The following is a 12,746-nucleotide window of genomic DNA, read 5'->3' on the forward strand; positions in this document are numbered from 1 at the left end:
GCATCTGCTTGGTGTTTCAGTAGCCACACTGTACTGCAGATGGGAATATCACAGTTCTGAGAGCCTGGGGAACATTTGTTCCTTGGGACAAGAGAGAACTTCATTATTTTTAGAGACAGAATAGAAGAGAGCCTGAAAGGAAGAATATCAATCTCTGCTAGGGCTGAGCATGAGAACAAGAAAAGGAATCAATATTAATAAAGCTAGAGAGAATCTAGCTTTCTAAATGAGAATCTGAAGTGGCTTTAGCTACTCACCCTTTTTCTGCATTGCTGTTTTAAGGTCCTGCTTGCTTTGCTGTTGTTGGCCAGTAGCCATTTTCTCTCCATCATCTTCATCATGGCTAGACTGCCCAACAGTGAGAATCTGCACTTGACTTCCTGCTTTCTGAACATCATCTTGAAAAGCAGCTGGGCCATCAATTCCTGTCAGACAACAGCAACAGCCTTAGTTGTCATTGTGTCAAGAAGTTACTGAAAAGAGAATCACTCCCTTATAAAAAGCATGCTTCTAGGACACAAAGGCTCATATTTAATAACACTTTCTAGACTTAAGCAAGACTAAAATAGTACCAGAGGCAAAAGCCTCACTTCCCATATGCTGTGCTTTAGAATGTCCAAGAGGTGATCAGAATTTCACTGTTGCCATCCTCATCCTGAAGGCAATGTACCCATTCATGGAAAACTGAACAGAAATCAAACGGAGAAGAAAGACAAATAACAGATGCAGTTCTCCTAGGGGGTCACGACTGGTTTGGAAATAAACCTGAGTCCCAGATTCTGACGTATTCCCTATAAAACATGAAGACTCCCATTAAGAACCAAGAAACCTAGAAAATTCACCTGCAGAACTAGCACCATACACAACAGGAGCATCAGACTAACAAGCCCAAATATGCCTACCAATTCAGTAAACTGTCATACAGCTAGAAAACCAGAATGAAACTATACAAAGACAATAAATATCCCTTGCAATCTCCATCCTTGGAGACACTTGCAATCAGACTGGACACCTGGGCAACCTGCTCTGAGCAGGGATGGAGGTCAAGGCAGTGTATGAGGCACCTTCCAACCTCAGCTGCGCTGTCATTCTGAGTTCTGGCTCTACCTATCTCCTGATTGCTGTATTTTGCCTCTGAAGATGTAAGAATGGAAATATGGAGTGTGGGGGGGTGTTTTTATCATAAGCTAACTTCTTCCTTCAGGACAGTAGGCTGAAACATCAGACTGCAAACATGCATTAGCCCTTAGTGAAGATTTAGTGCTGGAATATATAACTAAACTAGCTATATAAAAAAGCATTTCTGCACCAATAAAAAAGCACTATTATCATTTATGGATGTGATAAATAACATAACCCTTTGCGCTGTTGCTGTTTTAAAGGCTATGTCTTAAAAGCATTACAAAGAGGTAGCTCAGTGCCAGAATATGCTGCTCCTCAGACCAAACAGAGTTGAATGAATCCTCTAAGAATGAACTGTTAGGGACTGGGGTATTTGCAGACTGTCACCTGTAGCAGAAGTCTCCCAGATTACCATTACAACCTTCCTTGCCAGTAGCTGTCAGCTTGCATTACAAGTCAACTGGCTGATACATTAGCATGCTTAACTGTACGCTGCCATACCTGGTGTCACTGTCATTGTGGTGCAAAGCATAAGCGGGGAAAAAAGTGGTCCACCCCCTCAGTAACAGCACTGACTGTGCTGCCACCTAACAAGATGCAGTCTGACAACACAGAAGTATTTAAAAACTTTCAGGTTAGATGGAAAAAGAGAGAGACGAGAGGAGCTGTGACTGACGTTTCCCCCAGTCAGACTTCAAGGTGAGCAGAAATTACTGACTCTGCTGCATCATGCAGAACCTTACGACAAATTCTGCACCAATCTGTAAGTTCTGGTGTAGTTACAGCAAAACTAACAACAAATAAACAATCCGTTTGTCCAACCTAGGAAGTCTAAATGAAGCTGAAGGAAATGTTTCTAACATCTCGGCAAGATAAGAGTTTCGAATGCTCTATGTGACACGGAGTGCACTGCAACCCCATGGCCTCTGCTCTACTGCTGCTTTATCCTCCATGGCCAACATGCATGACTCATTCTGAACAGGCCTGTTGAGTTCCTGCTACTTGATTATTTTTACACCATCTGTTAAGCAACACACACTCTACACCATAAAGTACCTTGTCCCTTCAGAAGTCAGTCCCCAACGCACCTCTCAAACTTACCTTTGATCACTGAAAGGAGCTAAACTTCCTATGTCCCTGCATGTTTTCTTGTCCTCCGCTTTTCAAATCATTCCAAATTCTTTGAAAGTTTCCTCTTTGAAGCCTGGAGTGCCATTAGTTTAGTTGTGGCCTCCAGTGCCATTTCCTGCACAACAACAGAGCTCCTCTCACCTTGGTTTTCATCTCTCAAGAGATGTTTCCCAGGACAGTCTGCCAAACCACAAGTGCTCCCCAAGTGCTCTGTTACTAAAATTACTGAAAACTAAACATAAATCCTGCATCCTGCTTTACAAAAATGCATGCTGTCTAAATGAATTCTAGTTCACTGGACAAACAGATTGCTGCTTCACAAGTCTTATAATTCACAACACAAAGCTGTGTTTATTCAGCAAGCTTTGCCAGCCGTGATTTAAATTCTAAAAGTTTTGACTGTAAGGCATCAGTCCCAAAACAGAGAAGTCCTCTTTTCAACATATTTACTGTTGACACTTCTCTTAGGAAACTGCATAAGTCTAACTTATTACAGTGTGATATGGATGTTCCAGATACCTGCACTTTAATCTTATGCAGCCTAAGTCAAATCAAACAAAGAAGAGGTCAAAAACAAACATATAAAAATAATGAAAGCTACAAAAAAAGTAAATTTAACTTTCTATTTGCCACCACTCACAGTACGAGCACAAGGATTTTCATCAGGTCATTGATATACTGAAAGGTAGCAAATGCGAAACAACGGCTGCAGTGGACTAAACACTGAACCTGAGAAAAGCAGTAACGAAGGACACTTCAAAAAGTTTATGGCATCCAAATATTCACATACCAATTTGGACAACAGAAACATTCTTAGCTACCTAAGTACACTAGCAGGGACAAATTTTATGTTGAACAGTGTAATTCCCGATGCTGTAGGCATAATGTTGCAGTGAGCAGACTAGCAGTTTTGCTGACTGGAGTTATTTCAGGATAAGTTACTACAGCAAAGGTATTCTAGAACAGAGAACTGCTTGGATCCACTGCAGTACTTGAAACGACTCTACACATATTAATCATCATTTTTAAAGTGACCAATTCTTACCATAACATTCACAGTGTCAAGCATTAAGCACCCATGAACAAGATGCTTATCCTTTGTGCACATCTAGACCTGATTAAGTTTTGGATGCTCGAAACCTAACTTTGTGAACCCATTTCAAAAGGAACAAAACCCTAATTATTCCTCTTCCAAGCAGATCAATATCTGCAGCAAAAGAACTGACTGACAGCAGTAGAGACTGCTCTGAGGCTGCAGCTTTGTGATGCCTGCAGCACATCTATGCTCACATCTCATGCTGTCAGGAACATCATGTATTATTAGGCAGCAGGACAAAGGCTACCCTGGCAGGGCACACTTTTAGAAAAGAAAAATCAATTCCAGCATTCTAAAATATGCATCACTGGTAGAAAATGTTATTAAGCATTACAAATGGTTCTGCTGGTGACTCCACTGGTGTCAACTGCAAACGTCCAGGTCTGGAGTCCCCAGTACAAGAAAGACAGGGAGCTGTTGGAGAGGGTCCAGAGGAGAGCCACAAAGATGATCAGGGGACTGGAACACCTCCCCTACAAAGACAGGTTGAGAGAGCTGGGCTTGGAGCTGAGGGAGAAAAGAAGGCTGCGGGGTGACCTCATTGCAGCCTTTCAGTACCTAAAGGGAGCCTACAAACAGGAGGGGAATCAACTCTTTGAAAGGGTTGACAACTGCAGGACAAGGGGAAATGGTTTTAAGTTGAGGGAGGGAAGATTTAGGTTGGATGTCAGGGGGAAGTTCTTTACAGAGAGAGTGGTGAGGTGCTGGAACAGCTGCCCAGAGAGGTTGTGGATGCCCCGTCCCTGGAGGTGTTCAAGGCCAGGCTGGATGGGGCCCTGGGCAGCCTGGTCTGGTATGAAATGGGGAGGCTGGTGGCCCTGCATGTGGCAGGGGGGTTGGAAATTCATGATCCTTGAGGTCCCTTCCAACCCTGGCCATTCTGTGATTCTGTGACTCCATTGAAGGGAATGGAAGATCTAGCTGGGCAGAGAGAGAAAAAATGAAAATAACCTCTGTAGTATCATAATATTGTGGGGGGAAAAAAAAAGAAGAAAAAAAAAGCAGCAAATAAATGTGATGCCACAGATGGTTCATGGCAAACACGGGATTAACGATAATATTTGTGTGTGTGCATGCATTATTGCAGTTATATGTGTGTGTGTGCAACATAGTTAAATGCAGCGGTACTAAATGCAAGCACACACCTTTCTTTCACATATGTCATGTGATGTCTGTGTATTTTGTTCAGTCATGGCTCAAAAGGCCGCTTCATCATCACCTGCCTAATGTCTGAAAGCACTTTCAAGCCTGCACAATTGTGATATCTGAGGTGAATCTTCCCTTTGTTCTCATTCTTTGCCTCACTGCCTCCTTATCCTTCCACCCACCTACTGGAAGGATGGTTCACAGAGCAATAAAAGCAAACAACTCATGTCTACAGGTTCAAGTTTCCAGTTTAAGAAGAGTGTCAGCAAAGACAAGCTGAGTGGGCTGTGCCAAAAATAAAGTGTTTATAGCTAGATGCAGGGCTTTCTACATTTTTCTTCCCAAGGGTAACGTAGAAAAAAACCAATGGACGTGTCCTTGAATATCTGTTAAGAAGAAAAGGAATTCTTTATATTACCCTCTAGGCAACAACAAAGGAGGGCAGGGAAGAAAGAGGGAGACTGAAACAACCCTGTTACTGAAGCAACTCCCTTCAGTTATGACTTTCTGGAAAACTTTGACACTGTTGTGTCTCAGAGGAAACCTGGAACAACCAGCAATAAAAAACAGGGAAAAAACCCAAGCATTCACTGGCATTTCCATCCTACCTCTCCAATTTGTACTCTGTTTTCAATATCTGTACTGAATACTGTATCTCAGCACTTCAAATCTTATAGACAATTGAAAATAACAGCACATTTTGTTGCTCAAGAGATAATCAAGAAAGAATAACATCTTTTGTTTTTTACTGTGAGTGGTGAGGTGCTGGAACAGCTGCCCAGAGAGGCTGTGGATGCCCCATCTCTGGAGGTGTTCAAGGCCAGGTTGGGGCCCTGGGCAGCCTGGTCTGGTATGAAATGGGGAGGTTGGTGGCTCTGTGTGTGGCAGGGCAGGGTGGAGATTCATGATCCTTGAGGTCCCTTCTAATCCTGGCCATTCTGTGATTCTTTTACTTGGAGGGGGGTGTGGGTTCAAAGAGGAGGAACAAACTACATCCCATCCAGCTGTGTATGACCAGGGAAAGCTCAGAGAGGCAGCTGATGAAAGTGACCACTGCTTACAGATGAGGACCAGAACAGACACAAGGAGAGATACTGCTATGTGACAATAACAGACAATGCACAATGTTAGTTTTGTATAAATCAGTTCAAGCTTCAAAAAGTGGCAAACTACCCAGCAATATTTCCTACTGGTATTTTTACATGGACTTGTAAGCATAGGAAAGAATGACTAACTGATTAACACACTAAGTTTTAAGAATATGCTTAAGCTGTATGTGTATCAGACTCAAAAACAAGCCCAAGTTATGTCCTTCCCTTGCAAACGCAAATACCACCAACACACTAGAAACTTTCCTTCATTTCTTTCTTTAAACATGCCTTAAAAGGAAAGACACCAGGTTAGACAAGCCACTGGTCCAACACAGAAGGCACATCCAAGTGGACAAGGCAAGGCTGCAACCAGCAGCAAGGCTGCTATTACAAACTGCAGAGCAACTTTTCTGCCAGCTTAAGATTGTAGCTTCAAAAACCAGCTAGCCTACTCCAAGGTCAGAGACAGAAAAATCCATTTTTACTGTACTGACACAGAAACAAAGAGACTTTCCAGGCTTTAAAGAACTTGGCTGAAAGGAAACTTTGCTTCTGCTTCCATTGCTTCAAGTGATCTGCGTTTTAAGCTAAAAAGAAAAACAGTAGTTGATTATGTTTTTCAAATCTATCCAGAAGTCAGACCACAAGTATAATGAGGTTTACTTCTGGGACAGTGGTACAAGAAAGCAGTATTGCAAAACTCAGTTAATTAAGAGGGTTATTTCTCACAGTGATTACTTAGAAAGCTCTAGCATGATAGCTAGAATGAAATATCAGGAAACTACATCTTCTAGAAACACAGAAGTCCATTAATTAGAAAAGCAATAAAATTTGTTGGGTTTAATTCTCCTCAAAAGAGAGAATGCTTAAAGAGGTACAAAAAATGCAATTTTTGTTCTGTTTTTAGGGTCACCTCGCCTTAAGTATAGTGTAGCTGTTAATATTTTCTAAGCCACTTCTCAGTATATGTCTGTTCTCTTAGGGACTGCACATCCATTGAGATGCAAATGCAAAATCACAAAGGTATTTGTTGGTAAGGAAAAGGATGCAAAGACATTTTTTTTTTTTAGGAAAGGACTCCAGAGGTGATCTAGCCTAAACTTCAATCGAAGGAAGGCCTATTGCTAACATCACATCAAGTCAATACAGCAAGCACACGAGCAGCAAGCTCTACATTCACCTTGATGAAATCTAGAAAACTGTAGCTGGATTTCATCACTATTAAGTCTGTGTGTTCCTAAATTGTAGCTTGGAAGGGCTGTCAAATCTGGTAACAACAGGGTTTTTCTTGGTGGAAACTCATTTGCTCCTCCTACAACCCTTTCTCTTTAATGCACAGGAAAGCAAGATAAATCCACTCTACATAAACTCTTTTATTCCTGTAAGAGTAAGTACTAATGATGAGAAATAATGCTTCTTGTCCAACACATGGTGCTACTTTCTGAGTTGGCCAGCACTAATGTAGTTTCTTGTTACATAAAAAATGGGACAGGATACACAAATCAAAATAGACAGACTGGCATGAAAGAGAGGAAATAAACATGGAAGAAGTAAGTAAAATCAAAACACGAAACAGTTATCCTGGCAGAAAAAGTACTGTGTGTCACAGCTTCTCATCTGCTTTCTGACATTCATACGTGCAGGAAGGGAAAATGTTTCCTAGAACATGCTAACATGGTATGTCTACAGTGGGTTCAGTAAGAAACAAGCCCCCATGGAATGACTTATGAATTTCCATATCAGATTTCACTTTGAATTATGTTCTGGCTTTGCATGTTTGTCTGGCTTTTTTTTTATATTGATAAAGGTTCTTTTTATCTTCCTGATTTGCTTCTGCATGATTTACCTCAAAAAGCTAAAAAGAACCACTTTACTTCACAAACCTATGCTGAGAAAAAAGAATACATATTAAAAACCAACAACCAACCACTTCATACCACAATGTACAACCGTACAATCTCAATTCTGAACAAGTAATCTAGGGATTTGGGATTTAAAGATGCTCTGATCTTGTATTTGCATCCCATGCCGGGTGCATGTTTTTCATAGGTATTTGTTGCAATTGTTTTCACTTGTTTGGGCTATTTTTCTGTGGTTCACTAATATCCTTATGCAACACTTCTTTGCATCACAAAGTTCAAAATCAAGTCACTGTTCAATCCATTATTTCCACCATTTTATGTATTCACTTGCTTCATTTTTCCCTATGTCAAATATTAAGTCCAACAGCGAACTTGGAGACCCAGCCTTTCATAAATACCACTACGAAATGCAATCAATTTACTGCATTTACAGGCTTTTCCCCATAAAAATGATGTCTCTTTTCAAAAACAGACACAGTGTATTTGGGATACATCATTAAGAGAGAAATATCTGTAGTAACACAAATTTAGAGGAAGTTGCTAAACGCTACGCTACCCATCACAGACTGACAAAATGCAGTGAACCCTCACTCAGGAGCAACCACCAGCTCTACGTGAGCAATTAGCCACATCCTTCTCTTGCCCTGTGTCGGTGTAACCTCATTAAACCCACTACTTCCCTCATGTTTATCTTTAGCACATTGTTCTGATCATAGTTTCATCTTCTTTGAGCCACTTAAAAAGGCATTACACATCTAAGACCAGAGTAGGATCATTACATTACAGCTGCAAGAGCTATTCATGTATAATTCAATGATTCTTGGTCTGAATTAGCTTATTATTCATAGGATCTAGTCCAATGGCTTTTTTTTTTCTTCTTCAAGCACAAAGAGCTCAGCTGCACTCAGAAAAGTAATACTATAACTAAACACTAATAGAAACCTTTAAAATGTTATCTTACCATGTATTGTTCATTCACCCCTCAGCAACCATCCTGTTACAGGACATGTAGAAGTTACAGCATGACACAGACCTGGATTGCTCAAACGTTAACAAGTGGACAAGCTGCACATCTATCCCTCAAATATTACACAAAACCAAACACAAAACTCCTTTCAAGCAGCTGATAGCAATGGCAGAGATTCTGAAGATTCTGCTAACTACACAACCAGCAAGAACTCAGGAGAAAACTGATTAGAAAACATGCAAATTTAAATACTTAAACATACACTGGTGTTACACAATGCAGATTTCCCAAATTAAGCCTACTGAATCTGACCAGAACAATGTTTTAAGTTCTGTACGTATAGAGACAGCTCAAGCAGGCATTATGAGATGAAACAGAGCCTCAAGGCTATGCAGTAGGAATAATTTAAGTATTACTCCACACAGTGCTCAACTGCAGCCTCAGGAAAGTTTTCTTTTAAACTAGTAAGATAAATTTTATTCTCCAGTAAAACCCACTTCAGAATAAAACCTGGCATCTGTATGACTGTGCTGGAGTGGAATTACTTTTTATGTTAAATTCAGAAATATTAGCTTTCTGTTCACTTATTTTGTAAGTTCTTACACAGAGTTAATTTTACCCTCATCTTTTATTTATTATTTTAAGCTTAAGTATTGACGAGACAAACATCATCTTTCTTTCAAATAAGTAAATGAATAAACTCTTTACCTCAGGGCCAGCCTCTGCAACCTGACTAACCCAGTCTCAGGGGGACTACAGATATAGAGAAGCTGAAGATTCACACCTCAAAAATTAGGCTGCAGTGCGGTTTAATGGATTTTGAGAAGGCAGGCTCAAGTCTGAAAAATCCCTGTGGATAAGCCTTTATACACTGACCTCAATAATTACCTTTGCTAGTCATCATTATCGTTAAGTAGGCTTGTCAACAGCAGACACTACACTCTACCTAGGAAATAATAGAAAGACTGCAGGAAAACATCAGATGGGAATACAGTCCAGCCTAGGCACGACAGTTTTACAATGGTTTTATCCAAGAACTGCAAACCATTGGAAAGGTATTTATTAATTTCATTAGTTATCAGCCATCAAATAAAAAACCTTGCATATTATGATACAAAAATCTCTCTTTTGCGTACGTGTGCACACATAAAAAATCTTATATATATATTTATTATATTACCTACACTTCTGTCATTATCAATAGCATCTTTGTGTTTAACCAGTATCACCCAATTAACCAATATTACCCAAAATCATTGCAGACTTTTTTTTTTCAGACAAACACCCCACATAATTTTAGCAGTTAGGACAGATTAATCCTGAAATAACAACACGAAGAATCCCTTTGAAGATATTATCTTGGATCTGTCAAATTTAGTTTTCAAAATTCTCACTGAACCTCAAATTTGTGCAGCGTTCAAGCCTCGGTGAGAGTCTTAGAATGGAGGCTGTTCCTCCAAATTACACTGCATGTGGACAGACAAAGAAAAATCAAACTGGTGTGAGATGGTTGTCATTTCCTTAACGCTGCAGGAAAGCGTCTGTTTCACCTGTTTCATCAGGACTTTCTTACTCATCTAGAATTTGAACAAACGTGCTCCTTTGGAACAGACGTGGTTTACACATTCAGCCCTCCTTCACACACGCAGCTCCAAGTCATCCGCATTTTCCAATCTCATAAAAACTGCAATAAATCACTTTCAGACAATTTGCAGAAAGCTACTGATTCTGATAGAAATGAAACAAAAATAAAGAAGAAGAAGAAAGGTATTGGTGCAGTCAGTTCAACATCTGACATTCAGCAGCATGCAGCTAACCTTTGTGTTTCCCTTTTTTCTCCTTTCTGGCACTGCCAGTCTGACAGCTTGCAGATGCTGCCTTGGCTTTTTTAGTTGATTTCGGAGCTTGGGCATCCACTGCCACCTTTACATCTTCCTGTTCGGCCTCCTGTACTGCTTGAGAGATTCAGGGTACCCCATGAAAAAGAAGAAGAGAGAGAAACAAGAGAGAAACAAATTGAGAGAGAGAAGAGAGAATGCATTGAGAATTCTGAGAAGGCATAAAGATGTGAGCAGGCATAGCAGAATTTGGTATTGCAGATAATTCATGCAAAGAGGAGATTCAAATAAATGAGAAATTGCAAAGTTACAGTAAAAAATTGGAAGTGTTAAGTTAACTGGGATGTAGTTCTTAACCTTTTCCCTCTTTCCAATAACATGCTAGCTGCTAGCTTTCAGGCCAAAAATAACATCATAACATTAATGTGCTGCTGAGCTATTGTAGGAAGCTCATTTCCTCATCCTAAAGTCTGCCAGACCGATCACAAACAGTGGCAGCATAAAGGCAGAAGAGCTTCATTTAGACTTTGTAGTGTCTATGTTTAAAACTATATCCTAAAACCATAAACAAGGAACCACTGGTTTTCTTCTCAGAGAAACACATCTTGTGCAACTGTCAGCACCACAGTATGATGAGAAGGACAGCCAGGCACTTTATGGAGAAACTATGGACAAAGCTGAAATTACAGACTCCCCCCAGTTTGTACCATACAAATTAATTTTTTGAAGTCTCAGCATATTATGCGTGGCACGAACTATGAATGTCAGCATAATTCACATACTGCTAGATGCTTTCAAAGTAAAAAGAGGTTTTATCACTTTCTACAAGCATGACACGCTTTGAGGTCAATATTTCAACCATGCAAAGCAACACACGCAGTAACTCCTTCTTTTGGCCAGGCCAAGCCATGAATTCAAGCAACCTTGGTAAGGTAGAGAGGCATAAAAACAATCATCATTGTGAAATACATAAAGAAATCATCAAACTTCACATCCCAAGCACAATAACCTATAGGTGGGCACTAAAAAATGTTGGCACCAGTTGCTGGTTGCTGTTAATTGCTAAGCCCCCAGCTTTACGAGGTGACTGATTTATCCCACAGGAATATCACCACGGCTCTCAGGGCCTCCCACCATTTCTTACTCCCAAAACTGAATTGTTCTCTTCAAAATAAACGAACGAATAAAAAAACCTCAAAGGAATCTAACTGGAACAAACTGGCCACCTATAAATCTAGGTAAAAACATATCTGGCACACTTCCTAAGGCCCCAGAAGGGCTAGTGATGACACGTGGACAGCCAGTTGTCCCTTTGAAAAGCGAAAATCTCCCCAAGTTTCTGGTCTCTGAAGCGACTTTTCTGTTCACCAAATCCTCCGTGCACACAAAGAGCAACAGAAGCAAACATCAAGGAGATTCCCAGAGGAGTAAGATGGAGTCAGCCTGTGTGAATGCACCTTACAACACCCGAGCTGCTCTCCTCAGAGCAGCAATCCAGTATGAAGAGCATTACGTTCATTGCACAAGGAGCATCTGGAGCACTCACTAACACACACTCCGTTTTCATTACACAGAGGAAGAGGAAGAGCCCAAGTTTTACAGAGTAAGCAGGTGAAATAGGCAGAGGTGTGAGTGATTAATAGCTCAAATGAACAGCTTGGCATTGCCCAGTTCCTCACTCCTGTCTTTTATCAAACAAATCCCAAGACTGCAGTCTCCTTGCTGAGCATCACAGAGCACTGCAGAAATTAAGAAGACAGAACTGGAGAGCGAGCGCGCAGCATGTCAGGGAAAGTGGCACATACACAGCAGCATGGCATCCTATTTCCACAGGCATGGCAGCCTTGGACTAAGCAGGGAACCAAAGTGTCCCTGCTGCACGGTCTTTAAATAGGCAGGATTGGTCAGCCCAGCAATCTGTCCTGTACTTGTAACTCAGTCAATCTATAAAAATGAGGGTATGTTCTTTCCATTGTTTTAAAGATGATAATCCTCCTTTTAATTGAACTTCATTATTTTATAAATGACCGACATTCAGTGACCAATCAGTTCCCTTTTAAATATGACCACATTCATTCTTTCAGATGAAGTATCATCTACTTGGCCCAAGGCAATGATTAATAAGCAAGGGATGAAATGTTCTGATATTGTACATTGAAAAGTTAAAGACTTATCCTCACTGTCTGCTCAGCTGTCCTTTGATTAAACAAGAAAACGCCCAAAGCTTTTTGAATTCATTTTGTCCCATAACTTCCAGTGATGGGTGCTTCAAAGGCCAGAGAAGAAAATACCTCCACTACTTTCATCTATAATGCAAAACTTCCAAGCGACAGCCATTTTGAACTTACACCATCACTGCTGTGTATGGTAAACAGAACTTTCAAACATAAGTGATGGGGGATGAAAAATAAAACTTAAACCATAAATGTACCGGTATTACAGATGGGTTTGTGAAAGGAGTTTGCACAGAATCTCATAATTCTAAAGGAACTT

At 40.5% G+C, this 12,746-nt stretch overlaps 1 protein-coding gene across 5 annotated transcripts in view; it reads right to left on the reverse strand.

Annotated features, from left to right (window-relative positions):
- Nucleotides 1-12,746, reverse strand: part of TUB (TUB bipartite transcription factor) — a 135,502-nt gene that overhangs the window by 27,820 nt on the left and 94,936 nt on the right. For 3 of the 5 annotated variants that reach the window (XM_048950031.1, XM_048950034.1, XM_048950035.1), the window contains exons 4-5: nucleotides 10,233-10,370; nucleotides 258-425 (exon numbers count right to left, since the gene is read on the reverse strand). In XM_048950031.1, the coding sequence (XP_048805988.1) occupies nucleotides 258-425; nucleotides 10,233-10,370 (306 nt within the window). The remainder of the gene's footprint in view (nucleotides 1-257; nucleotides 426-10,232; nucleotides 10,371-12,746) is intronic. The other 2 variants (XM_048950032.1, XM_048950033.1) reach the window with 2 other exon arrangements.

Source organism: Lagopus muta, chromosome 6 (genome assembly GCF_023343835.1).
Source record: "Lagopus muta isolate bLagMut1 chromosome 6, bLagMut1 primary, whole genome shotgun sequence".
Lineage (NCBI taxonomy): Eukaryota > Metazoa > Chordata > Aves > Galliformes > Phasianidae > Lagopus > Lagopus muta.